The sequence below is a fragment of the Bos grunniens genome, chromosome 1 (genome assembly GCF_055505025.1).
Source record: "Bos grunniens cultivar Pamir isolate PY7600 chromosome 1, Bosgru_T2T1.0, whole genome shotgun sequence".
NCBI lineage: Eukaryota > Metazoa > Chordata > Mammalia > Artiodactyla > Bovidae > Bos > Bos grunniens.
Genome location: NC_141165.1, coordinates 111,552,607 through 111,580,018, shown reverse-complemented (window position 1 = coordinate 111,580,018; position 27,412 = coordinate 111,552,607). Strand labels below are relative to the sequence as shown.

The window sequence follows — 27,412 nt, the reverse complement described above, 5'->3', positions numbered from 1 at the left end:
AACAGTATTATGGACTCTGTGAGAGAGGGAGAGGGTGGGATGATTTGGGAGAATGGCATTGAAACATGTAAAATATCATGTATGAAATGAGATGCCAGTCCAGGTTCGATGCACCATACTGGATGCTTGGGGCTGGTGCACTGGGACGACCCAGAGGGATGGTATGGGGAGGGAGGAGGGAGGGGGGTTCAGGAAGGGGAACACATGTATACCTGTGGCGGATTCATTTTGATATTTGGCAAAACTAATACAATTATGTAAAGTTTAAAAAAAAAAAAAAATAACAGCTTTAGTGAGACATAATTCACATAACATACAATTCACCTAAAGTATTCAATCGAATGATTTTCAGTATATTCAAAGTTGTGCAACCATCACCACAATCAACTTCAGAGTATTTTCATTAAACTGCTAACTTTCGAACATCAAAATTAAACACCATATGTTCTGCTACAATTCATTTAAGTGAATTAGCGCAAACAGAATTAGTAAACAATGATTCAGTACAACAAAGAAGTCAGGTTGGTCTGAACACCATCTTCTCCAACATGTTACTATTTTGTACTATTAAAACAAAGAGAAAAGCCAGCAGTAAATGAAGAATCTCAGATAAAAAACAGAAAATTCTACATTAGTACCTTCTTTTAGTCTAGGAAAACAACCAATTTAGTAGTTTCAAGAATTGCTACATTTTCCATTATGTTAAGCTTAACAAGGAAGTTGCAACTGCAAAGACAATTCTGCCTGTCTTCAAGAAAATAAACAAATAAATGCTGAAGACTACCCTAGATCAAGAACCTGATCTGCCTCTTGAGAAATCTGTATGCAGGTCAGGAAGCAACAGCTAGAACTGGACATGGAACAACAGACCGGTTCCAAATAGGAAAAGGAGTACATCAAGGCTGTATATTGTCACCCTGCTTATTTAACTTATATGCAGAGTACATCATGAGAAACGCTGGACTGGAAGAAGCACAAGTTGGAATCAAGATTGCCGAGAGAAATAGCAATAACCTCAGATATGCAGATGACACCACCCTTATGGCAGAAAGTGAAGAGGAACTAAAAAGCCTCTTGATGAAAGTGAAAGAGGAGAGTGAAAAAGTTGGCTTAAAGCTCAACATTCAGAAAACGAAGATCATGGCATCCGGTCCCATCACTTCATGGGAAATAGATGGGGAAACAGTGGAAACAGTGTCAGACTTTATTTTGGGGGGCTCCAAAATCACTGCAGATGGTGACTGCAGCCATGAAATGAAAAGACGCTTTCTCCTTGGAAGGAAAGTTATGACCAACCTAGACAGCATATTCAAAAGCAGAGACATAACTTTGCCAACAAAGGTCCGTCTAGTCAAGGCTATGGTTTTTCCCGTGGTCATGTATGGATGTGAGTGTTGGACTGTGAAGAAGGCTGAGCGCCGAAGAATTGATGCTTTTGAACGTGGTGTTGGAGAAGACTCTTGAGAGTCCCTTGGACTGCAAGGAGATCCAACCAGTCCATTCTGAAGGAGATCAGTGCTGGGATTTCTTTGGAGGGAATGATGCTGAAGCTGAAATTCCAGTACTTTGGCCATCTCATGCGAAGAGCTGACTCATTGGAAAAGACTCTGATGCTGGGAGGAATTGAGGGCAGGAGGAGAAGGGGACGACAGAGGATGAGATGGCTGGATGGCATCACTGACTCGATGGACTTGAGTCTGAGTGAACTCCGGGAGTTTGTGATGGACAGGGAGGCCTGGCGTGCTGCGATTCATGGTGTCACAAAGAGTCGGACACGACTGAGCGACTGAACTGAACTGAACTGACCCTAGATCATGTTTATAAATCTGATGAAACTATTAGAAGCTAGATGTAAGAAGGACTTACTTAAAAAGGAAATTAAGAATCCCAGGGTTTAAAGCTGAAATGATGGGCTGACTGTGATTCTAGGAGCATATGTCAGTGGAAATTTAACTGTGCAAGTATTTTTATTTGAATTAATGTTGTTTTTCTTAGGCCTAGTTACAAAGTTCCACAGGTTTTGAGTGATCAATCTGAAACCTGTTTTTTTCCACCCACTGTCTGTTATATTAGTGCACAAATTTGTGAAACACAAGGTTTAGTTTTTTGAGTTCCCCACCCCCTAGGAATCTTAAGTGGTGCTACAACCTAAATGAGATGTATACTCTACAAACTGGGGCTACATAAAGTAGAATTATATAGCAGATTCAGAATATGTTATGTAATAAGACATTCTGGATAATCTAAAAACAAAATCAAATCTCTTTGGAAAGAGTATTAGAAGATCAGAATTCTCATCCTATAAGGCAGTTCCAGTGTAGAATAAAAAAGGAAAAAGAAAACATAATAACACATTTAGTGGTTTCCATTATGTATACCATCTTCTACTATAATCAATTCTCCCCAATTATATCAAAAGTTGTAACTGCATACTATAACCTTCATGCTTTGAAAGTACATTTAAGGATTATCTAAACAAGCCTCTGGTCAAAAATACCCTGTTTCTACAGCCATCTTCATAAATAATACTGGTTATGACTGAAGTAATAAGCTAACAGTTAAAAAAAAAAAAGAGTGATTCCTTACTATTTAAAACTCTTTTTAATGTTGCTACAGTTCGTATAGAATCTCTGACGAGCTAGAAAATAATACCCATTCTTGTCATTGTACTTATGTAGCTGATGGTTTTCTGAGATTCTTCAATACACAAGTCTTTGGTCTTGAAATTTTTCTTCAGCTTTGTCTGTCTTATTCTCTCTCTGCCTCGAATCCATCTGCGACTCCAATTATATGTAAATTAGACTTTTGACTGTACCATATTTGTCTCTTTTGCGCTGCTCTCTTCTTTACATGCTTTTTCCTTTCTTAGCTACAGTGGGATACTTTCTAGTGTCCTTTTTTAAAGTTCCCTGATCCTGTCTTCTGTTGTATTCAGTCTGCTATTAAACCCAGCCAGTAAGTTCTTAATTTTAGATATATCAGTATGCACTTTCAGTTCTAGAATATCCACTCAACACTTTTTTTAAAAGCAGATTCCATTTTCACCCATATTGTTCATCTTTGACTATTTTCTCCAATAAATTAATCAAATTATTTTAAAGTTCTTATCTTTTAACTCCAATATTTGGGTTATATATGGTTCTATGTCTTTTTTTTTTTTTTCTTGATTACCTCTAACATTTTCCTGCTTCTTTGCTTGCCCAATAATTTGTGATTATATGTTAGTAACTGTGAATAAAAAACTTATTTATATCTTTACATACCTTAAAGAAGCTTTCCACATATTGCAGTAAATACACACCACAATCACTGCTATTATCCTGTTTAGGAACTTTAGGGCACAGGTCCACCATGTTTGTTTTGCTGAATTCACGGTGAGTTTTTCGTTTAACTTCCCATTCTACCTCTAAATACCTTAAATCAACAAAATGTAGAATGACGTGAATAGAACTTTCTTTACTGTTATGTAAGCTTTCACAAGGACTTCCCTGGTGGCTCAGATGGTAAAGTGTCTGTCTACAATGCAGGAGACCTGGGTTAGAGCCCTGGGTTGGGAAGATCCCCTGGAGAAGGAAATGGCAACCCACTCCAGTACAATTGCCTGGAAAATCCCATGGACAGAGGTGCCTGGTAGGCTACAGTCTATGGGGTCGCAAAGAGTCGGACACGACTGAGCAACTTCACTTTCACTTTTCACTTTCAAACTTTCACGAAGATGTAAAAGCCTCTGCTGCCAAATATGTTGCCTCCAGCCACATTTCAAAAGACTTAAACCTTAACAGCACAAATTATAACTTGTGAGGCTTCAAAAATGCTAATAAAATCATCTGAGTTTCAAACTAAAACTAGACTTTTTTCAACAACTCAACTTTTACAACTTATATAAGTCACTTATATTTACAAAGTAAACTTCAGTTGCTAGTTTTTTCCAGATCCTATAGCAAATTTTAAAATTACCAACAGACACACAAAATAAGAATGTGAAAGAGTTTTTTCCTAAAGTGTTACTTTTGTTCAATTGTGAATACAAATTTCAAATTTACTTTTGATATAAATCCTTGAGAAATGTTTTATACATAATGGGGTTATTATTAATTAGATTTATAGACCTCACGTAAGTATTAATAAAATATAACTTCTGATCTAATTTTATAAGTAATTCTTAAGGCAACTTACCAATTATTGAGATTATAGTAAAATCATCACTACTTACTCTCGTAAATTCTGAACTGTGTTTTGTATAGAAGCAGCTTTCAAGGAATCTAGTATGAGAATGCATGGCCTATGAAAAGCAAAGAAAGAAATCAAGATGTACGTATTTGTATATGAAGTAAACATAAATATCTAAACTATGTGTTACAGCATGTACGCACCTTTTACACATCTTCTTTGGTACTGTCACATTCATCTCAGGACTCTGAAATAACATGAATTTTTATGACTTTGAAATTAAAGCCAGTTTGAATAAATAAATTTTCAGTCATTTTAAAAAATGTTTCAAATAACTTTAAAATTTCAAATGAGAGTTCTTTTCATCATCTCAACTAAGCCAAATTCGTTTTTAAAATTTATTATTTTCTGTCACTGGTGAAAGACTTTATAAACTTTCACATGTGACCTTAAGAAGTTATGGAGCTTTAAAATAGCCTAAAAACAAACTGGAACTTGAATTACTTGTATTCAGAGTTGCCATCTTAAACAAAGATAAACAAGTTAATTGAATCTGTCCTTAATCACATTTTCTTAACTCAGTAAATGAAGTCAGTAGCGACACACTTCTCCCTTTTGAAGCACAAGAAGCAAAGTATTAATGTATATTAAGGGACAAGAGAGGGCTTCCCTTGTGGCTCAGCTGGTAAAGAATCACCTGCAAAGTGGGAGACCTGGGTTCAGTCCCTGGGTTGGGAAGATCCCCTGGAGCAGGGAAAGGCTTCCCACTCCAGTATTCTGGCCTGGAGAATTCCATGAACTGTATAGTCTATGGGGTTGCAAAGAGTTGGACACAACTGAGCAACTTTTCACTTTCACTTTCAAGGACAAGAGATGGGGTATTTTGTTATTTTTGCTGACAAATTTAAGAATCAATAGATCAAACTTTCTTTAATATGCAGAACTTCTCAGTTATCTTTATTATGCTAATGTAACAGTAAATCTCAAAGACGGAAATAGAACACAGGATTTACTCAGCTTCAGTTCAGTTAAGTCGCTCAGTCGTGTCCGACTCTTTGCGACCCCAGGAATCGCAGCACGCCAGACCTCCCTGTCCATCACAAACTCCCGGAGTTCACTCAGACTCACATCCATCAAGTCAGTGATGCCATCCAGCCCTCTCATCCTCTGTCGTCCCCTTCTCCTCCTGTCCCCAATCCCTCCCAGCAACAGTCTTTTCCAATGAGTCAACTCTTTGTATGAGGTGGCCAAAGTACTGGAGTTTCAGCTTTAGTATCATTCCTTCCAAAGAAATCCCAGCGCTGATCTCCTTCAGAATGGACTGATTGGATCTCCTTGCAGTTCAAGGGACTCTCAAGAGTCTTCTCCAACACCACGTTCAAAAGCATCAATTCTTCGGCACTCAGCCTTCTTCACAGTCCAACTCTCACATCCATACACGACCACGGGAAAAACCATAGCCTTGACTAGACGGACCTTTGTTGGCAAAGTTATGTCTCTGCTTTTGAATATGCTGTCTAGGTTGGTCATAACTTTCCTTCTAAGGAGTAAGCATCTTTTCATTTCATGGCTGCAGTCACCATCTGCAGTGATTTTGGAGCCCCCAAAAATAAAGTCTGACACTGTTTCCACTGTTTCCCCATCTATTTCCCATGAAGTGATGGGACCTGATGCCATGATCTTCGTTTTCTGAATGTTGAGCTTTAAGCCAACTTTTTCACTCTCCTCTTTCACTTTCATCAAGAGGTTTTTAAGTTCCCCTTCACTTTCTGCCATAACGGTGATGTCATTTGCATATCTGAGGTTATTGATATTTCTCTCGGCAATCTTGATTCCAGCTTGTGCTTCTTCCAGTCCAGAGTTTCTCATGATGTACTCTGCATATAAGCTAAATAAGCAGGGTGACAATTTACAGCCTTGACGTACTCCTTTTCCTATTTGGAACCGGTCTGTTGTTCCATGTCCAGTTCTAACTGTTGCTTCCTGACCTGCATACAAATTTCTCAAGAGGCAGATCAGGTGGTCTGGTATTCCCATCTCTTTCAGAATTTTCCACAGTTTATTGTGATCCACACAGTCAAAGGCTTTGGCATAGTCAATAAAGCACAAATAGATGTTTTTCTGGAACTCTCTTGCTTTTTCCATGATCCAGCAGATGTTGGCAATTTGATCTGTGGTTCCTCTGCCTTTTCTAAAACCAGCTTGAACTTCAGGAAGTTCACGGTTCACATATTGCTGAAGCCTGGCTTGGAGAATTTTGAGCATTACTTTACTAGCGTGTGAGATGAAGTGCAATTGTGTGGTAGTTTGAGTATTCTTTGGCATTGCCTTTCTTTGGGATTGGAATGAAAACTGACCTTTTCCAGTCCTGTGGCCACTGCTGAGTTTTCCAAATTTGCTGGCATATTGAGTGCAGCACTTTCACAGCATCATCTTTCAGGATTTGAAATAGCTCAACTGGAATTCCATCACCTCCACTAGCTTTGTTCATAGTGATGCTTCCTAAGGCCCACTTGACTTTCAATTCCAGGATGTGTGGCTGTAGCTGAGGGACCATAACATCGTGATTATCTGGGTCATGAAGATCTTTTTTGTATCATTCTTCTGTGTATTCTTGCCACCTCTTCTTAATATCTTCTGCTTCTGTTAGGTCCATACCATTTCTGTCCTTTATCGAGCCCATCTTTGCATGAAATGTTCCCTTGGTAGCTCTAATTTTCTTGAAGAGATCTCTAGTCTTTCCCATTCTGTTGTTTTCCTCTATTTCTTTGCATTGATCACTGAGGAAGGCTTTCTTATCTCTTCTTGCTATTCTTTGGAACTCTGCATTCAGATGCTTATATCTTTCCTTTTCTCCTTTGCTTTCGCCTCTCTTCTTTTCACAGCTATTTGTAAGGCCTCCCCAGATAGCCATTTTGCTTTTTTGCATTTCTTTTCCATGGGGATGGTCTTGATCCTTGTCTCCTGTACAATGTCACAAACCTCATTCCATAGTTCATCTGGCACTCTATCTATCAGATCTAGGCCCTTAAATCTATTTCTCACTTCCACTGTATAATCGTAAGGGATTTGACTTAGGTCATACCTGAATGGACTAGTGGTTTTCCCTACTTTCTTCAATTTAAGTCTGAATTTGGCAATAAGGAGTTCATGATCTGAGCCACAGTCAGCTCCTGGTCTTGTTTTTGCTGACTGTATAAGCGTCTCCATCTTTGGCTGCAAAGAATATAATCAATCTGATTTCGGTGTTGACCATCTGGTGATGCCCATGTATAGAGTCTTCTCTTGTGTTGTTGGAAGAGGGTGTTTGTTATGACCAGTGCATTTTCTTGGCAAAACTCTATTAGTCTTTGCCCTGCTTCATTCCGTATTCCAAGGCCAAATTTGCCTGTTACTCCAGGTGTTTCTTGACTTCCTACTTTTGCATTCCAGTCCCCTATAATGAAAAGGACATCTTTTTTGGGTGTTAGTTCTAAAAGGTCTTGTAGGTCTTCAATAGGTTCAACTTCAGCTTCTTCAGCATTACTGGTTGGGGCATAGACTTGGATTACTGTGGTATTGAATGGTTTGCTTTGGAAACGAACAGAGATCATTCTGTCATTTTTGAGATTTCATCCAAGTACAGCATTTCGGACTCTTTTGTTGACCATGATGTTACTCAGTTACTCAGCTTAACTGACTTTAAAATCTTTTTTATCATAAATGCATCTTAAAACAGAACTCAATTTGGGAAACCTGCCTCTAGAAGCAAGAAAAAAACTCCCCTATTCTGCCACGGTGAAATTAAAGAAGAAAACCTTCCTTCTGCCCAGTCTGTTCCAGTGACAATAAAGACATAAGCCTTTGCCAGCGAGGCTACTGCTATCTGTATGTAAGAAAAATAATTAGGTGACTACCTTAATCAATTAAGATACCAAATCTAGACCATAAATATCAGTTTAGAGGTATATTTGAAGAAAAGTTAACAGTAACTATCTTAGCCACAGAAGTCATATGGATTAACCATGAGTCCACTTTGAATGATTTTTACCAACAATTTATAAAAATAGAAAGTGGAATGTAAAATATTGTATAGGAGGTGGTGACCAAAACCATCCCAAAGGAAAAAAAAAATGCAAGAAGGCAAAGTGGTTGTCTGAGGAGGCTGAGAAAAGCAGAGAAGCAAAAGGCAAGAGGAAAAGAGAAAGATATACCCAACTGAATGCAGAGTTAAGGAGAATAGTAAGGAGAGATAAGAAAGCTTTTTTACATAACCAATACAAAGAAATAAAGGGAAACAATAGAATGGGAAAGACTAGAGATCTCTTCAAGAAAATTGGAGATATCAAGAGAACATTTCATGCAACAATGGGCATGAAAAAAGAAACAGTAAGAACCTAACAGAAGCAGAAGGGATTAAGGAGCAGCAGCAAGAATATACAGAACTATACAAAAAAAGGTGTTAATGACCTGGATTAATGGCCTGTATAACCATGATAGTGTGGTCACTCACCTAGAAACAGAAAACCTGGAGTGTGACATCAAGTGGGCTTTAGGAAGCATTACTATGAACAAAGCTAGTGGAGGTGATGGAATTCCAGTTGAGCTATTTCAAATCCTAAAAGATAATGCTGTTAAAGTGCTCACTCAATATATCAGCAAATTTGGAAAACTCAGCAGTAGCCATAGGACTAGAAAAAGTCAGTTTTCAATCCAGTCCCAAAGAAGGGCAATGCCAAAGAATGTTCAAACTATCACACAATTGCATTCATTTCACATGCTAGGAAAGTAATGCTAAAAACCCTTCAAGCTAGGCTTCAGCAGTATGTGAACTGAGAATTTCCAGATGTACAAGCTGGATTTAGAAAAGGCAGAGGAAATAGAGATCAAATTGCCAACATTCATTGGATCATAGAGAAAGCAATGGAATTCCAGAAAAACATCCACTTCTGCTTCATTGACTATGCAAAAAGCCTTTGACTATGGAAAATTCTTAAAAGACATGGGAATACCAGACCACCTTACCTGTCTCCTGAGAAACCTATATGCAGGTCAAGAAGCAACAGTCAGAACTGGACATGGAACAACAGAATGGTTCAAAATTGGGAAAGGAGGATGTCAAGGCTGTATACTGCCACCCTGCTTATTTAACTTCTATGAGGAGTACATCATATGAAATGCTGGACTGGATGAATCACAGGCTGGAATCAAGTCGGTCAGGAAAAATATCAACAACCTCAGGTATGCAAATGATACTACTCTAGTGGTAGAAAGTGAAGAACTAAAGAGCCTCTTGATGTTGGTGAAAGAGGAGAGTAAAAAAGCTGGCTTTAAACTCAACAGTCAAAAAACTAAGATCATGGCATCTGGTCCCATCACTTCATGGCAAACAGCAGAGGAAAAAGTAGAAAGAGTGACAGATTTAGGCTCCAAAATCACTGTGGATGTTGACTGCAGCCATGAAAAGACACTTGGTCCTTGGAAGGAAAGCTAGACAAACCTACACAGTGTATTAAAACCAGAGACAACACTTTGCTGACAAAGGTTTGTATAGCCAAAGCTATGGTTTTTCCAGCAGTCATGTACAGATGTGAGAGCAGGAACTTAAAGAAGGCTGAAAGTGAAAGTCACTCAGTCATGTCAGACTCTTTGCAACTGCATCAACTATACAGTCCATGGAATTCTCTAGGCTAGAATACTGGAGTGGGTAGCCTTTCCCTTCTCCAGGGAATCTTCCCAACCCAGGGATCGAATCCCATCTCCCACTTACAGGCGGATTCTTTACCAGTTGAGCCACAAGGGAAGCCCAAAGAAGGCTGAGCACTGAAAAATTGATGCTTTTGAATTGTGTTGCTGGACAAGACTCTTCAGAGTCTCTGGACTGCAAGGAGATCCAACCAGTCAATCCTAAAAGAAATCAACCCTGAATATTGATTGGAGGACTGATGCTGAAGCTGAAGCTCCAATACTTTGACCACCTGATACAAAGAGCTGTCTCATTGAAAAAGACCCTGATGCTGGGAGAGACTGAGGGCAGGAAGAGAAGGAGGCAACAGAGGATGAGAAGGTTGGAGAGCATCACCAACTCCATGGACATGTATCTGAGCTCCCACTAACTCTGGGAGATAGTGAAGGACAGGGAAGCCTGGCATGCTGTAGTCCATGGGATCACAAAGAGTTGGATATGACAGCAAGTGAACAACAATTATTGCAAAAATTGATGAAATGATGAAGAATAAAAGTACATTTTCCCATAGAAATTGGAAAATTAGCTGACCAAGAAAGATGATCAGATAAACTACTAAATAAATGAATCTAGGAAGTTAAAGTAAGATAAACAGATGCAAAAAGAAAGACAATTTCCCTTGATATCTTTCCTATATCAACAAAATAAATCAAAGAATCATGCTGCTGCTGCTGCTGCTGCTAAGTCGCTCTGTGCGACCCCATAGACGGCAGCCCATCAGGCTCCCCTGTCCCTGGGATTCTCCAGGCAAGAATAATGGAGTGGGTTGCCATTTCCTTCTCCAATGCATGAAAATGAAAAGTGAGAGTGAAGCCGCTCAGTCGTGTCAGACTCTTAGTGACCCCATGGACTGCAGCCCACCAGGGATCCGTCCATGGGATTCTCCAGGCAAGAGTACTAGAGCGGGCTGCCATTGCCTTCTCATAAATCAGCATAATTTAATCATATGGTCCACCTGTATCTGTCATAGCCTACCTAGCTAAGCCTTATTTGAGAGAGAGAATTGTTATATTCATGAGTTTTCCTCCCTTCACATTTATAAAAACACACTTACTTGAGAATCTTCTGTACCTGAGGACAGTGCGGAAGAAGTATGCAGATCATTATCTAGTTAGAAATAACAAAACAGTTATGTGTGTTTATTTTATGTCTACTACAAAGTAGTGGGATAAAAAATGTAATGTGTATGCACACTAGTAGTTAAAGGAAAAAGAATACCTGGGAACTACTCGATTTTTTTTAATGGTTAATATTACAAAAAAATTCAAGTGATAGATAAAACAGACAATGCTTAATCAGCTGTCATCAGACAATACATAAACCCTAGAGCCAAATCTTGAAATACCAGTTAGCTGGGCCAGTTTCCTATAAAAAGACAACCTTCATAGAATGCTCATTTATCAAAATCTCTGCTGTTTTAACGCAGAGGTCCATTAATTCGCCTAGTAATAATTCTTCTAACACATGATCATAGGGTATTGCATAAATAAACTTTTACAGCACAGGAGAATTAGACAAAATTGAAAATAATCAGTTATTTTTTCAGTTTTTCTTTCTCCCACAAAAGATACAGGCTTTGGCTAGTATTAATGTTAATGACTAATATTAATTGTGCTTGCTGCTTAGGCTACAGCTATAAAATATAGTTTGATTTTTTTCTCAAAGAAAGTAGGCTTATTTACCTACTTAAGATCTATCTGGGTTGCAACATAAAAATCATGGAAGAAAGAGACCCCTATATTACCTAATAAAATTACAAGTGTCAACACAACCTGTCTTGATTTATACCAAGAGAAAGAAAAAAAGGGTAGATTTCAAGTTATGCCTGAAGATACATGATATGTTTTCTTAGCAAGAATATTTTATAAAAAGTGCTATGATAAACTTAACAGTATAACTTTAAAATTACATTTTGTTTATACATGAGTCTACATGAAAATTTCAGATATTCTAATAAACTAAATGATAAAAAATAATTATACTATTTATACAACCTTGCAACCTCATATTGTTCTCTATAATCATTTTACCTTTGCCATCATTATTAAAAATATGATCCACATTTAGTTTATCACCTATTGTTCTGCTGTCATGGTGGGATTCCTCAGCCTGGGAGTACTGGGGTATAGTTTGTGGAAAATCTTCATATACAACTTCTTCTAACCATGGAAAACAAATGACTGCAAGATACCAGTGAGACCTGTTGAAAAAGAAATATAATCTTAACACAAAATCTAAACAATATAGAAGAATATGTTGTAGAACTATAGCTGAGAAGGTGGGTATGACGAATATTAATTCTGAAGAAGTTCACTGTAATATCTGAACAAACATTTCACAACTAATTTAAAAAGTACTACGACTTCTTAGGGTAAAATCTGAGTAATTCAAACTTACTTTTATATAATTAATATTTCCTGCTGAGGATTTGCTTTAATAAATAAACAGACTTACAGCATCATCTTTTTTTCTTTTAGTGCTTAAAGAGTTTGTTCTCTTAAATATTTGAAGATTCACCCTGAATGCTTTTTCTTTTTTGTTTAGAAAATCTTTTCTTGAGTACCCCTCACCTCCAAAAAAAAAACTATATGCCTCAGTCATTATAGTCTTGTGGGCATTTGTCATTTTATTTTTTTTCACTATATACAACATCAGCACTGTCAAACCAAAATCCAAGACAAATAATCTCATTTATTTTAGCTACTTCCTTAGAAAAAATTTAAACGTAACACCTTGATTGATATACCCATACTTTTTTACTGATTACTAATCTAAAAATGCACAAAGTACTTTTCTCCACCCTCCAATTTTTAAAAAAAAATAATCTGAAATACTCACGACTCATTTACAGGCACAAAGATGTAATCTTTGTTAAAGATGTTTATGTGACGAGTCCATGTTCTTACTCTCTTATGTCTTCTCTGAGCCATTCTGGGAATAAAAAGATAGATATATTTGGTAGACAAAAAATTCAAAATTTAAGATAAGAATTTCAAGAGTCATTTTATACACTGAAAAATGCTACTTTTAGTTTATTTAACCATCTTCTTCAAGATACATAATATTTAACAGACTGGAAAATGTGCTTTTATTAACATCTGGCTGTTTTTAAATATGACCACTATTTATAAACATAAAATAATGGATAAGAGAAAGGCAGCAATTCATAAAATGCTCTAGAGATTCTAAAAGTGTCTGGGAACAACTGTATATGAACAGCTATACCTATTTATTCTGATATAAAATACTATCATTAAACCTTAACAGAACTGTCTAAATGTTGTATGTGTGATGAGGGAGTTGTTAAAACTTAACGGAAGAGGAGGGATGAGGTATATATTCTTAAATTTTTAAAGATGAAACTCTTCTCCCTTTATCTCATTTATAGGAATATTATAGAACAAGGAATTCCCTGGCAGTTCAGTGGTTAAGACTTTGCTTTCCAATGCAGAGGATGCAGGTTCGATCCCTGTTCCGGGAGTTAAGACTCCACATGCCTCCTGGACAAAAGACCAAAACATACAACAGAAGCAATATTGTAACTAATTCAATAAAGACTTCAGAAATGGTCCACATCAAAGAAAAAAAAAAAAAAAGAACATCATAGGACAACGAGTTAAGCATATGCACCATCCATCTTTTATTTTATTTCTTTAATATTGAATTCGTAATAATGAAAATCACTCACACTGCCTTAAAGGAATTTACAAAATAATGAAGACAGAAAAAAAAACTACAACAAATAACTAAAATGTAAGTTTCATAAGGGATACAAATGAATTATGGTGATGGCATCTAAGAAAACCATCAAGAAAAAGGTTGGCCCACACAAATAATAGTTCCTTTTCTTTATGTCATTAGGGAGTTAAAGAAGGAAGATATCAAACCAAGTTTGGATGTCAAAAAAGGTTCTAGGAAAGGGATGGCATTTCACAGTTGCATAAAGGAGGTTATGGTATGATATTTGGCTCAGTCCTAGGAAGGACCTCTTTTTAGTTAGAAAATTAAACAAACAATGGTTTGTTCTTATATATTTATATACCAAGTAACACAGGAAACAGATATCTTTGCTCTATCCCTGTCCATGAGAATATCTAACCAAACTCACGGGAGTAGATGTTGGGAGTAAAATGGAATCCAGAATGGGCTAAAAGATGTGGTAGGAATCAGACACTACGCAAAAGAACAACTTTGTAAAATAATGAGTCATATGTTTACCAATTTTCTTATTTCAAAGTGATCCAACCATTACAATGATTATAAATAATTACTTTTACCTAGTACAGAATCTCTTTGTTTTCCATTTGAAAAATCTTAAAAGAGACAGCTGGTTTTCTTTTGTTTTATGTTGGTGTTTGATAAATTTCCTGATTATGCTAACCTTACGTCACTGGGAATACATCAGACTTTGGATGGAGCAAGGATGATAAGAGGGAATATAGGGCCACAATATAATCTCTTACACTCTGTTCCTAACTAACTGGAAAATTCTCAATTAAATGTCTAACAGTTCCCTCCTTGTTCAATAACATACATTATTATCTTTTGTTTTGAGTTCCTAGTACGTTCTAAGAACTGAGCAAAATGTACCAGGTATAGAGTAGAAAAAAAGACAGATGTAGTCCCCGACCTTATGGAGCTTATATTTTAGAATGAGAAACTGAAAAGAAAAAAAGCAAATATAAAAATTATTAGAAATAGTTTTAAAATAAACTAAGAAGTACCAGGACAGAAAAAAAAAAAAAGTGCCAGGAGAAGAAATTTCTGTCAGAAAACAGCAAAGAGCTTAGCATATTCAAAAACTAAAAGGAGGCAGGCTGAGCTGAAGTATAGTAAATGAAGGGAGAGGATGCTGTGAGACGAGTTTAGGGAGATGGACAGAACTGGATCTTGCTGAATCTCATAAACCACAGTGATGACTGTGTCTATCATTTAGTCTGCTATTTCCTAACGTTAATAGCTTGAGCTTCCTGTAGGATTCATTGGCCATAAATTATGGTTTGTATCACTTGCAAGTTTGTTTCTGGATTCTTTTTTTTTTTTAAGCCAATCTGTAGCAGTTCTTTGTGTGAATACTAACTATATACACATTAGCCAAGCATTAGTATGAGTATTGGTGTGTGTATATGTATGTATGTGTTCATATGTATATGGGTACATGTATATGAAGATATATTATGCATAAGATACATGTAATATCTCTCTTACCCTGGAAGAAGTCACTCATCTAATTTATTTTTGTCTTATGTTTATATATGATCAGGCAAATAAGATCTAAGTTTTTTCTAATTTTTTAATCAAAAACAAATTTTTAATACAGCAGAATCTACATTTTCATTTCCTCAGTTTCTAAGTAGGTATGCCAACTGCATAATCTCCACACTGACTAGTAATCTTAACACAAAATGTGGGATTAAGTGTAGGGTGCCAACCATCAATTTCAATACACATAAAATAAAAGAGGAGGGCATGAGAAATGTTAAATATCTAATTTGTTTACTACATCCTCCCCTTCCATATATCCCCCTCTGTTAACCCTAATTATAAGGAATATTTTCATACTGTGATTTTCTTCTTAGTTGATCCTGGAAGGCCTTGTCTACCAGCACAAATTTCAAACCTATAAAGACACTCAAAATACGGATGACCACACATTCCAGTTTGTCTAGGTATACAACCAATATACACAGGTTGCCCAATGTAGCTATTAATAGAGCCTCCTTTTATTCACTCAAGTGTTCCAATTTAGACCATAAATTATACAGCTGCAATACTATAAATAAGAGAAAGAGCTTGAACTTTGACATCAGAAAGCTATATCCAACTTCTGATAACTTATCTAACTTTTTTAAGCTTCAGTTCACAACAATGGCCATTTATCTCATAAGACTATTGTAGAATCAAACAATAACCTTATGTTCACTGTCCTGGTTCCAAGCAGGTACTCAATAAATGTTAATACTCTCTCTATTGCTATTCTTTTTCTCCAACAACACAACAAACTCAGTTTACCCATTTAATCATCTTTTTAGTTGCTTATTGCTCCTATTATTTTAATGGAATGAAACAACTCTCACAGTCATCTTATTGAAGGCCATCAAGTGAAACAAAAACATCTCTGGACCAGCGGTTAAAAGATAAAGATTTAAGTACCATCAGTCTGTCACTTTATCAGAATTCTGACAATCTTCATTGGCCTGCTTCCTCGTCTGAAAAATGCCTTACATATCTAAAATCACTGTTTTGGGAAGAAATAATGTACAAAAACGTACCTTGTAAAGTGGTAGAAAGATGTTTACATTAACTTTTTTAAAAAAATAAAAACTCTTAATTTTATCATATGCCTACCACACAGATTATTACACAGAGTATTAGGGGTGGGGAGAAAGATGAAATGGCTCTCTGCTCACAACTATTCAAGTTACTGCTAAGATTAAAAAAAAATCACTCCTTCTTCTTTTTTGCCTATCCCTAACCACTGCTCAGACCCTGATGCTGGCAAAGACTGAAGGTGGGAGGAGAAGGGGATGACAGAGGATGAGATGGTTGGATGGCATCATCGACTCAATGGACATGAGTTTGGGTGGACTCTGGGAGTTGGAGATGGACAGGGAGGCCTGGCGTGCTGCAGTCCATGGGGTCCAGGGAGTCGGACACAACTGAGTGACTGAACTGAACCACTGCTCTGTAAGTTTTAGAATTAATCAAAAAAATACTTGGACAGAAATTCAGCTAAATTGTGGGCACAAACATAGTATTTTTTATAATGTTGCTGCTGCTGCTGCTAAGTCGCTTCAGTCGTGTCCGACTCTGTGCGACCCATAGACAGCAGTCCACCAGGCTCCGCCGTCCCCAGGATTCTCCAGGCAACAACACTGGAGTGGGTTGCCATTTCCTTCTCCAATGCATGAAAGTGAAAAGTGAAAGTGAAATCGTTCAGTCGTGTCCGACCCTCAGCGACCCCATGGACTGCAGCCTTCCAGGCTCTTCCATCTATGGGATTTTCCAGGCAAGAGTACTGGAGTGGGGTGCCATTTTTTATAATGTTACCTCAGTTTAATTAAATAGTAGTATGTTAGTGCGAGTCCAACCAGGAAAAAATAAATCACATATATTTAAGACAGATAAAATGTAATGCAAATTATTGGCTACAGTGGTGATAGAAAAAGTGCAAAGCCACAAAAGGCAATCAGTGAGGCAACCAGAGCTGGGCACAGTAGGACAATGCTACACCCAGTGCTGAAGGGGAGAGTGAAGAAGTAGTGGCTCCAGACGAAAGTTAGAGCTCTGCCTGTACAGTGAAAGAAGGGCCCACAAATGAACTAGAATCACTATCAAAATAACTGCCCAAGGCAAAGAGGGTAAGGAAGAAACATCCTGACATCTTCTTTCCTTGCCATCCAACCTCCAATATTCCCAACAGACAATTGGAAATGCAACCTGCAAGAGTCAGCCTCCCTGTGATGAGGAACAGAACAGTGGAAGGGTGAGAAATGCCTTTCAGAACAGACAGGCCCAGGACACGCACAAGTGGTAATACTGCTCACTCTAGGAAATACAGTAAGAAGGTATTTTGCTAGGAGCATCAAAATAGTAATGCTTTCCTCTTAAAACTTAAGTATATTGGAAGACTGACTTACGAAAGATTTGGATTATCTTCTGTTAAATTATTTTCCTTTCTTGTCAAGCATTTGTAGAAAAAGCTACTAAAAATATGACTCCGTTCAACAAGTTCATCTGATGCCTTCTCCAATATAAGATACCTATAAAGTAACAACACCACAAAAGTCAGTTATTTTTAGATTTTACCTGGTTTTCCTCCAATTATTTTATGAGTTCTGAAAATCTTCATTTGTATGTCCAATTAGAGTCAAAGCAATCTTGCAGTTTGCTCTCATTTCAGATCTTTTTGTTGTTGTTGTTGTTCTTTAACTACCTTACCTTCTATCAAGGTCAATTAAAGCTGAAATTTTCCATTTTCTCATTCATTTACTTAACACGTATTTCTTAAATTCCTAGTATGTGCTAAGTACCGTATTTATACTAGCAACATTAAATAAGAGGGGGAAAAAACAAGTTCCTGGCCCCAGAAAAGTGAGGGTAAAAAGGAAATATTAATCAAATCATACAATCACATATAAAACTAAAACCATGACATTCCTAAATAAATCTAGAGAAACTTTAATAACTCTTGAGACACTACTAATTGCTAAATCCTTAGTCCATTTTCATATAAAACAATTCAACACAAGCTTGTATTTCAATCACTTAGTGATTAAATCTCTCATATTTACAGAACTCTGGTATTTTAATAGTTTAAAAAGGTTCAAAAATGACCTTGCAATTTCTTTTTTTAAAAAAGCATAAAAGACAAATTCAGTTTGAATTTTTTTTAATGTGGTCATGCAGAGCATATACTGTGTGAAAGGAGACACAAAGAATGCCTTCGGTGTGCTCCAAGTATTCTTTTATCTTAATCTGAATGATGATGACATGGATACATATATATGTGAACATTCATGAGCTGTACACTTAAAATTTGTGCACTTTCCTACTTGAAAGATATTCCTCAATTTTAAAAATAATTAGGAAGTAGTTTAAAAAATTAACATAGGATCCCCTCTGAAAAGAATTCAAAGAGACAGAGATACAGGCACCTCAGTGAAAAAGAAGTATAGAAAAATACTCTTAGAATCAAATTATAAATAAAGTTCTAGTAATTATTTCCAATAAAATACATCAAAATTAACACCAAAGATGATCTAATATATCTCACAAAATATAAATTTGACTCTACTTAGGGCTACAAAACTTAGTAAGATGTAAGATGCTCAACCTTTAGAAGGAAAAATCATCATAACGCCACCAATAACTTTAAAATAAGGCAAAATATTATATGAACCATAAAAGAGATACAAAAAAGATATTATGAGAGTTAATAATACCTGTTTAATCAGGAAAGGTTTTCAAGAAGGTAACACTTGTGAGGAAGGGGAGTAAAATTTCAAAGGGGAATAAAATTTTAACATGTTAAGATAAAGAAGAGAAAATTCCATGAAGCAAGAGTAACAGGGCATTAAGGCAGAAGAGTGACTAAGGAATGGGCTTTGTTTAGTAGACTGTTTATAATTTAATTTTGCTGGAGACCTGGGTTCGATCCCTGGGTTGGGAAGATCCCCTGGAGAAGGAAATGGCAGCCCACTCCAGTATTCTTGCCTGGAAAATCCCATGGACCGTGGAGCCTGGTAGGTTACCATCCATGGGGTCGCAAAGAGTCGGACACAACTGAGCGACTTCACTTTCACTTGCTGGACTATGCAATAGGCACAGGGTTATTAGTAAATGGCAGAAAATACAGATTAGTGTCATATTATCAAAACACTCAAATGCTTGACTGAACTCACTTTGACAGGTAATAAGAAATTAATAAAAGTTTCTAATGAGAATTGCATTCATCAAGTGGTTTATGAATAATAATGGTGATAATAATATACTTAACAGGAAAACAAAGACAAAGGATATAAAAAAATAATTTACATAAGATAAGTATACTAATGGAGAAGGCGATGGCACCCCACTCCAGCACTCTTGCCTGGAAAATCCCATGGATGGAGGAGCCTGGTAGACTACAGTCCATGGGGTCGCAAAGAATCGGACACGACTGAGCGACTTCACTTTCACTTTTCACTTTCATGCATTGGAGAAGGAAATGGCAACCCATTCCAGTGTTCTTGCCTGGAGAATCCCAGGGATGGGGGAGCCTGATGGGCTGCCATCTATGGGGTCGCACAGAGTCGGACACAAGTGAAGCGACTTAGCAGTAGTAAGCATACTAAAAAGATCGATGACAGAGACAGATAAATGAATTTGAGAGACGAAATCTACTACTCAGGCAACTGAGTATGTAGAAAAGAAAGAGAGGGTGAAGAGTCAATGACAATGGAAACTTCACTTCCAGCCCAGATGGAATAAGAGGGATCAGATTTACACTCCTATTTGAAACAAGCAAAAAATCAAACAAAATACACAGAGCAATAGTTTTTAAAACACAGCACATCAGCAACAAAGAATACTGACCCTTGAGAGATGGTCAGCTCCATAACTGCCTCAGCTTACTGCCTTGATACATTTCAGATTACAACACAGAAAGCAATAACCCAGATAAAAGATGTAGACTCCCTGAGTTTAGGAGATGCTGAGAGTCAGAAAATACTCTTGCTGCTAACGCAGCAAGAGTTTGCAGATCAGAATATTGGAAAGGAAAAAGCAGTATAGATAGAAAACTCCAAACATATGCAGAGCATCCTCCTCAAGAATTTAGCAGAATACTGATCACTGCATTATGTAAGAAAGACACTTAAGACTGGAAAAGGAACTACCTGAAAAAAGTAGAGAGAATGGTACCCAGCATTCATTGCAGGAATACTGCCTGTTGCTACCAGCCAGGCTGGAAAACCTCATAATTCATGAGAAACTGAGTACCATATTCAGAAGGGTCTTTCCTCAGTAGTGGGGATTAATCTGTTCGTCTTACCTAATAAGTCTTAAAAAGCAAGAGTTTAAAACCACTGAACTGTTTCCAAATCAGTTCAGTTCAGTCTCTCAGTCATGTCTGACTCTTTGCAACCCCATGGACTGTAGCACACCAGGATTCCCTGTCCATCACCAACTCCCAGAGCCTACACAAACTCACGTCCATCGCATTGGTGATGCCATCCAACCATCTTTTTCTCTGCCGTTCCCTTCTCCTCCCACCTTCAATCTTTCCCAGCATCAAGGTCTTTTCAAATGAGTCAGTTCTTTGCATCAGGTGGCCAAAGTATTGGAGTTTCAGCTTCAACATCAGTCCTTCCAATGAATATTCAGGACTGATCTCCTTTAGGATGGACTGGTTGGATCTCCTTGCAGTTCAAGGGACTCTCAAGAGGCTTCTACAACACCACAGTTCAAAAGCATCAATTCTTGGGTGCTCAGCTTTCTTCACAGTCCAACTCTCACATCCATACATGACTACTAGAAAAACCATAGCTTTGACTAGACAGACCTTTGATGGTAAAGTTATGTCTCTGCTTTTTAATATGCTGTCTAGGTTGGTCATAGCTTTTCTTCCAAGGAGCAAGCATCTTTTAATTTCATGGCTGCAGTCACCATCTGCAGTGATTTTGGAGCCCAAAAAAACAAAGTCTCTCACTGTTCCCATTGTTTACCCATCTATTTGCCATGAAGTGATGGGACCGGATGCCATGATGTTAGTTTTCTGAATGTTGAGTTTTAGGCCAAATTTTTCACTTTCCTCTTTCACTTGCATCAAGAGGCTCTTTAGTTCTTCCCTTTCTGCCATAAGGGTAGTGTCACGTACATATCTGAGATTATTGATATTTCTCCCAGCAATCTTGATTCCACATTGTGCTTCATCCAGCCCAGCATTTCGCTGATGTACTCTGCATATAAGTTAAATAAGCAGGGTGACAATATACAGCCTTGATGTACTCCTTTCCTTATCTGGAACCAGTCTGTTGTTCCATGTCTAGTTCTAAATGTTGCTTCTTGACCTGCATACAGATTTCTCACAGGTGGGTCTGTGGGGAGTTTTGGAATCTCAGAAGGCAACATAACCAGGAGAGAAAAAAGAAAACCCACAGAATACAAGCCTAACCGCAACTGTGGAAAAGGAACTTTCCCACCAAAGGCTCTAACCTAACAACCTAACGCACAGCCTGGCTTGCTGACAGAACAAAGGATTGAGTGAATACCCAAGGAGAGATAGCAGGCTGCATACCGGCCCCTCCCCACCCGGAGGCAGAAAGGCAGGCAGACAGCCAGAGCTGGAAGGCAAGGGGCTGCTGCAATCTAAACCCCAGAGATGGCACCTTCCATCAAACTGTGAGCAGGCTCCCAGCTGCTAACCAAATTTTTCTGAGATCCTGGATGGTTGACAGCCACCAGGAGGGTTGCAGCCTGAGATCAGCTCTCCAGGAGACATATGGCACAACTGAGACAGTACTCTCATGGCACACCCAGGAAACCAAGCAGCCGGGACCAAGGAGGTGATTAAGACACACGGCCCACCTAGGACAGTGCACTCTCCAAGATCCTGGTCGCTTGAGCTGCTCAGACCTGGAAAGTGCACAAAACGCATGCCCAACCCACAGAGACTGAGCCAGAACTGTGTCTGAGTGTCTCCTGTGGAGGTATGGGTTAGCAGTGGCCTGCCCCAGGGACAGGGACTCTGCATGCAGCAGACCTGGGTATGGCATAAGCCCTCTTGGAGGAGGTTGCCATTAGCCCCATCATAGAACCACCAGAACTTACACAGGACTGGGGAAACAGGCTCTTGGAAGGCACAAACAAAACCTTGTGTGCACCAGGACCCAGGAGAAAGGAGCAGTGACTCCACTAGAAACTGACCCAGACATGCCCATGAGTGTTCAAGAGTCTCTGGAGGAGGCGAAAGTCAGCAGTGGCCTGCACAGGGTGGGGGGCACTGAGTGCAGCAGTGCGTGCATAGGACCTTTTGAAGGAGGTCACCATTATCTTCATTACCTCCACCATAGTTTGGCCTCAGGTCAAACAACAAGGAAGAACACAGCCTTTCCCATCAACAGAAAACTGGATTAAAGATTTACCCAACATGGTCCCGCCCATCAGAACAAGACCCAGTTTCCCCCTTAGTCAGTCTCTGCCATCAGGAAACTTTCATAACCCTCTTATCCTTATACATCAGAGGGCAGACAGAATGAAAACCACAATCACAGTAAACTAACCAAACTGATCACATGGACCACAGTTTTGTCTAGCTCAATGAAACCATGAGCCATGGTGTGTAGGGCCACCCAATATGGATGGGTCATGGCAGAGATTTTCCAAATAATCTGTTTCAAAACAAAATTTAAAAATATTTATAGTAATATACCAGCACTCAGTAAAAATATCACCAGACATGCAAAGAAAAAAAGAAAAACAGTATGACTCATAATGAGGGGAAAAATCAGTCAATTGAAACCAACCCAGAACTGACAAGGATGCTAGAATAAGTAGAAAAAGACATTTTTAAAGTTATTATATAATAATTATATTCCATATATTCGAAAAGCTACATACATGAAAGATATTTTTTAAAAGACCCAAATAGAACTTATAGAGATTCATTCTACAAAGTCCAAGAAGAGTAGATGGTAACATGAGACTTTTAAGTCTTATCCTTATTAGAATAAGGATAGCACTACTATTAAAATGATAGGGCTGAAATTATATGATGATAATAAATTGATTTGGGAATGGTCAGTGAAATAATCAGGAGACATCTTGAAAAATAAATGTTAGAAATGTGGGTCTAAGGATATAGTACAAAATGAGGACAAGAGACAAATTATCGCTGCATGAAAGTTTAGAAAACTTTTTTATAAATTCATTCAGCTATAATTTTATAAATTCATTGGCTATATAAAAAATTGAAAACTGTAATAGAATAGTGATATAGATTCTTAAAATGTTGGTTAACTTTTACAGCACTTAAGGACACATAAAGAACTATACAGTTGTTTCATCCTGGTTTCCAAAGTGATGTGTCATTATGTAAGTACTTTCATCAATAATATTATAGTCAAAGCATCAAGCATCACTGACTCAATGGACATGAGTTTGAGCAAAATCTAGGAGATGGTGAAGGACAGAGATGCCTGGCGGGCTGCAGTCCATGGGGTCGCAAGGAGTTGGACCTGACTTAGTGACTGAACAACAAAATAGTCAAAGAAGTATCAACCAACAGCAAGCAAATAGCAAAAATGAAAACAAATGAAACAAGAATAACTCTTCTGAAGTATACAGTATCTATGGGAAGTAAAGGAATGAAACAACTTGTCAACAGTAGAAAACTTGACTAGACAAAATTTTTCAAATCTGAAATTTGAGTGGGTTATTTTCAGCTAGAGTTAAAATACTTCAGAGGTATTTACATCAAAACCTGTAAAACAAATGACATAGTGACATGATCATGTTTCACTGTACTTACTTAAGATAGAAATCAATGATTACATCATTAAGAAACTCTCCTTCTTCTAAGCACTCCAGATCTTCATTAGTTACTCCTAAACCCCCTTTAGTAGGTGGTGGAGGATATACAATCAACCTTAAAAAATAAAAATATAAGTAAAATATATTAATAATGAAAACTCTAGTCTCAAAGGGATTTGTTCTTTGGGACAATACAGGGCAGTAGTATTCAATAACTAAAATCTTAGGGTAAAATATCTGACACAACACAATCAACTATATTTTCCTTCCTTTGTTTTCACAAGCTACTAATAGTACTATCACTGAGTATCTTTTCATTTCCAGTCCTTCCCATGTGGGCTAGTCTCAGTTTTTGTCTAATCAACAGGTTATCTCACTATCACTGAGGATGTCTCTCTTCTGTACAATATTTAACTTTCAACAAACTGAAGTAATAAACCATATAAGATTCTCCTATGCTCCAGTTTCCACTGTTAAGTTTGAATACCCAAGACTAAAACAGTCAGCAGTCAAAAACTATGTTCTCCTACTAGTAACTAGTCTATACCAGCTGGACAATGAAGAAATACATGGGAACTTAGGAGGCAAGTTTCCCATAACAACATGCTTACAATATAAAACTTAGGAGAACATAAAGGAAATAAACCATCAGATCACAACCAGAAAGAAGTGGAAAACAAAATGACAACTAATTAGGCATTTTTTCCTTTGGTTCTCTCTCTTAAAGTTCAGAAATAAGAGCAGTTGTAAATTCTGGCCATAATCTTGAAACAGACAGGGTGGTACTCACTGTACAAATATAGTCAATAATAAAGGTATAATATGTACTTGTTGAACTAGAAAGATTCAAGAAGGTAAGAATCAACTGCAATTGATTTAATCTTCGTAACCATTGCATCTAAATTAAATAATATGGGAAATTTTTAAGTCATAAAATGATAATAACTATTTAATGACTATTTCCCTATCCTGTGCTGTCCGTTTGTTTTTTAACAGAGAAAAGGAATCATGTAGAGGAATAGAAATTATTCTCAAATGCAAAGACTGCCTTATTCTACTTTATTACCATAAGAAGACACAAGAAAGACCAAATATGAGCAAGAAGTAACTTGTGAAGGGAAGTTCTGATAAACTTCAAAGTACCCGAAATTGAGGCACACTTTAGTAAGCAATTTCTCTTTTCCTACCCTATATTCAGATATGGGATATATAATCTTAAAAACCTTATACTTCTATTCAAATATTTTCAATAAAGGCTTTGACACATTTGACATCTTGGCTACCATTTCTGACTTCTTAAAACATAAAACTAAGTGAAGTGGCATTGACTTGTTTTCTTGATTATTTTTATTATTAACTGTCAGCAAGAAAGCAAAACTGAAAACATTTAAAAAGGTAAAATACTTAAAATCAGCAACATGAATGAAAACTACTAATGTGCCCACCTATTACAAACAGGATATGACACAGTACATACTTCTGAACAGGTCCAGTGTGCCTGACTTCTCGCCATTCCTCATCTGGATTAGAAGTAATAGAAAGCGAGTAGCAACCACTGCTTTGCTTCTGCAGTAAGGTGTAAGTAGGCTTGGCTGTATCTGTATTTGAGGGCTGACCCCCGCCAAAAAAAAAAAGGCAAAGTAAAAGGTCTCCTTATACCCGTACAAATACATATTAACTCTCAAAGGGACAAAGTCAGAAGTTAGACTTGTAAGAGAAAATGGGACAAAAAGAAATACACACCAGTGAGTTATATACATACACATATACTCTTATAATTTCTACAAAGATATAATCAAATCAAAATAATACTCTGGAGCAAAAGATAATGTACTATGGATCAAAGTTTAACCTCAAGTGTTACTTATAGGTCCGGGTTTTACAATTTTAGAATCTGAAATCAGTGCTGTTCAAAATGAACAAAAGAGGTGATAAGTAGTAGGAATGTTTTTAAAAGACTGATAAGTGTTTATAACAACATAAACCGATATTTTATTATTAAATGGAGAACTATGATACAAATTTGTATATACAGTGTAATTATCAAGCAAAATTTTTACAATATTATGCAAAAGCCAGTGGTGAAGTCTTACACCTTATCTTTCACTAATGTGTCTTTCTACAGACCTTTAAAATAACAGATTAAAATAACCAAACCCACATGTGAGTGCATGTGTATGTGTGCACACGCCCCCATCACAGAAAACTTAAACACTTTTCTTTCTGTAGGTATTTGGCAGAGATATATAAGCCATAAATATATTAACAATCTCCTATAAAAATAAATACAGCATTTTAAAACTTACCATTAATTGTTTCAAGATTATCTTAGATTTATAAGAGTTATAAGCCTCTAAGGTGGTGGTGGTGGTGCTGCTGCTGCTGCTGCTAAGTCGCTTCAGTCGTGTCCGACTCTGTGCGACCCCATAGACGGCAGCCCACCAGGCACCCCCGTCCCTGGGATTCTCAAGGCAAGAACACTGGAGTGGGTTGCCATTTCCTTCTCCAAAGCATGAAAGTGAAAAGTGAAAGTGAAGTCGCTCAGCTGTGTCCAACTCTTAGCGACCCCATGGACTGTAGCCCACCAGGCTCCTCCATCCATGGGATTTTCCAGGCAAGAGTGCTGGAGAGGGGTGCCACTGCCTTCTCCTAAGGTGGTGCTAGTGGTAAAGAACCCACCTGTCAATGCAGGAGACGTGAGTTCAATCCCTAGGTGGGGAAGATCCCCTGGAGAAGAGCATGGATAGAGGACCTTGGCAGGCTATAGTCCATAGGGTCTCAAAGACATGACTAAAGCGACTTAGCATTTAGCAAGCCTCTCACAGATTCCCCTAACACTAACATCTTTTAAAAAACCACAGTACAATTATCAAAACTAAGAAATTAAAGTTGTATGATACTATAAACTACAGACTTTATTTTGATTTTACTACTTTTTCCAGTAATAAATTTGTTTCAGGATCCTACAATTCCTTCATCTTTCTTTATTTTTCATGACCTTGGTATTTTTTAAGACTGTTGGTCAGTTATTTTATAACTGGGCTTGTTTGATTTTTCTCATGATTAGACTGAGGTTATAAAATATTGAGAAAAACAATATAGAAGTGATATACCCTTCTCCATGCATGATGTGACAGGTACATCAATATATTTTATTACTGGTAATGTTAACTTTGATCATTTGGGCTAAAGTGGTATCTGTGACATTTCTCCACTGTAAAGTTACTATAGTGGAGGAAAAAAGTTACTTCTTTTTCGTAATTAGTATTTAAGGTGAGACACTAAGATTATGCACATATCCTGACCTACTTTAAGTTTTCACACATTAAATTTAGCATCTCTCCATGGATCTTACCTGCAACAATCATAACTATGATTTTTCTAGTGGTGGTTTTATATTTCTCTTGTTCCTTTTACATTTTTTAATTGCAATATTTTTCTAAGAAAAAATTATCCCTTGCCCACCTTTTATTATTTGTGTTTTCATTCATCTGTTCAGTTAAT

At 37.3% G+C, this 27,412-nt stretch overlaps 1 protein-coding gene across 29 annotated transcripts in view; it reads right to left on the bottom strand.

Annotated features, from left to right (window-relative positions):
* SENP7 (SUMO specific peptidase 7) overlaps positions 1-27,412 on the bottom strand; it is a 185,573-nt gene that overhangs the window by 2,284 nt on the left and 155,877 nt on the right. For 15 of the 29 annotated variants that reach the window (XM_086409127.1, XM_086408973.1, XM_086408984.1 and 12 more), the window contains 9 exons: positions 25,386-25,519; positions 23,907-24,023; positions 17,536-17,658; positions 12,734-12,826; positions 11,971-12,095; positions 10,950-11,002; positions 4,374-4,417; positions 4,214-4,282; positions 3,264-3,414 (listed from right to left, as the gene is read on the bottom strand). In XM_086409127.1, coding sequence (XP_086265253.1) covers positions 3,264-3,414; positions 4,214-4,282; positions 4,374-4,417; positions 10,950-11,002; positions 11,971-12,095; positions 12,734-12,826; positions 17,536-17,658; positions 23,907-24,023; positions 25,386-25,519 — 909 coding nt within the window. Of the gene's footprint in view, positions 1-3,263; positions 3,415-4,213; positions 4,283-4,373; positions 4,418-10,949; positions 11,003-11,925; positions 12,096-12,733; positions 12,827-17,535; positions 17,659-23,906; positions 24,024-25,385; positions 25,520-27,412 lie in introns of all 29 variants that reach the window. The other 14 variants (XM_086408931.1, XM_086408961.1, XM_086408921.1 and 11 more) reach the window with 2 other exon arrangements.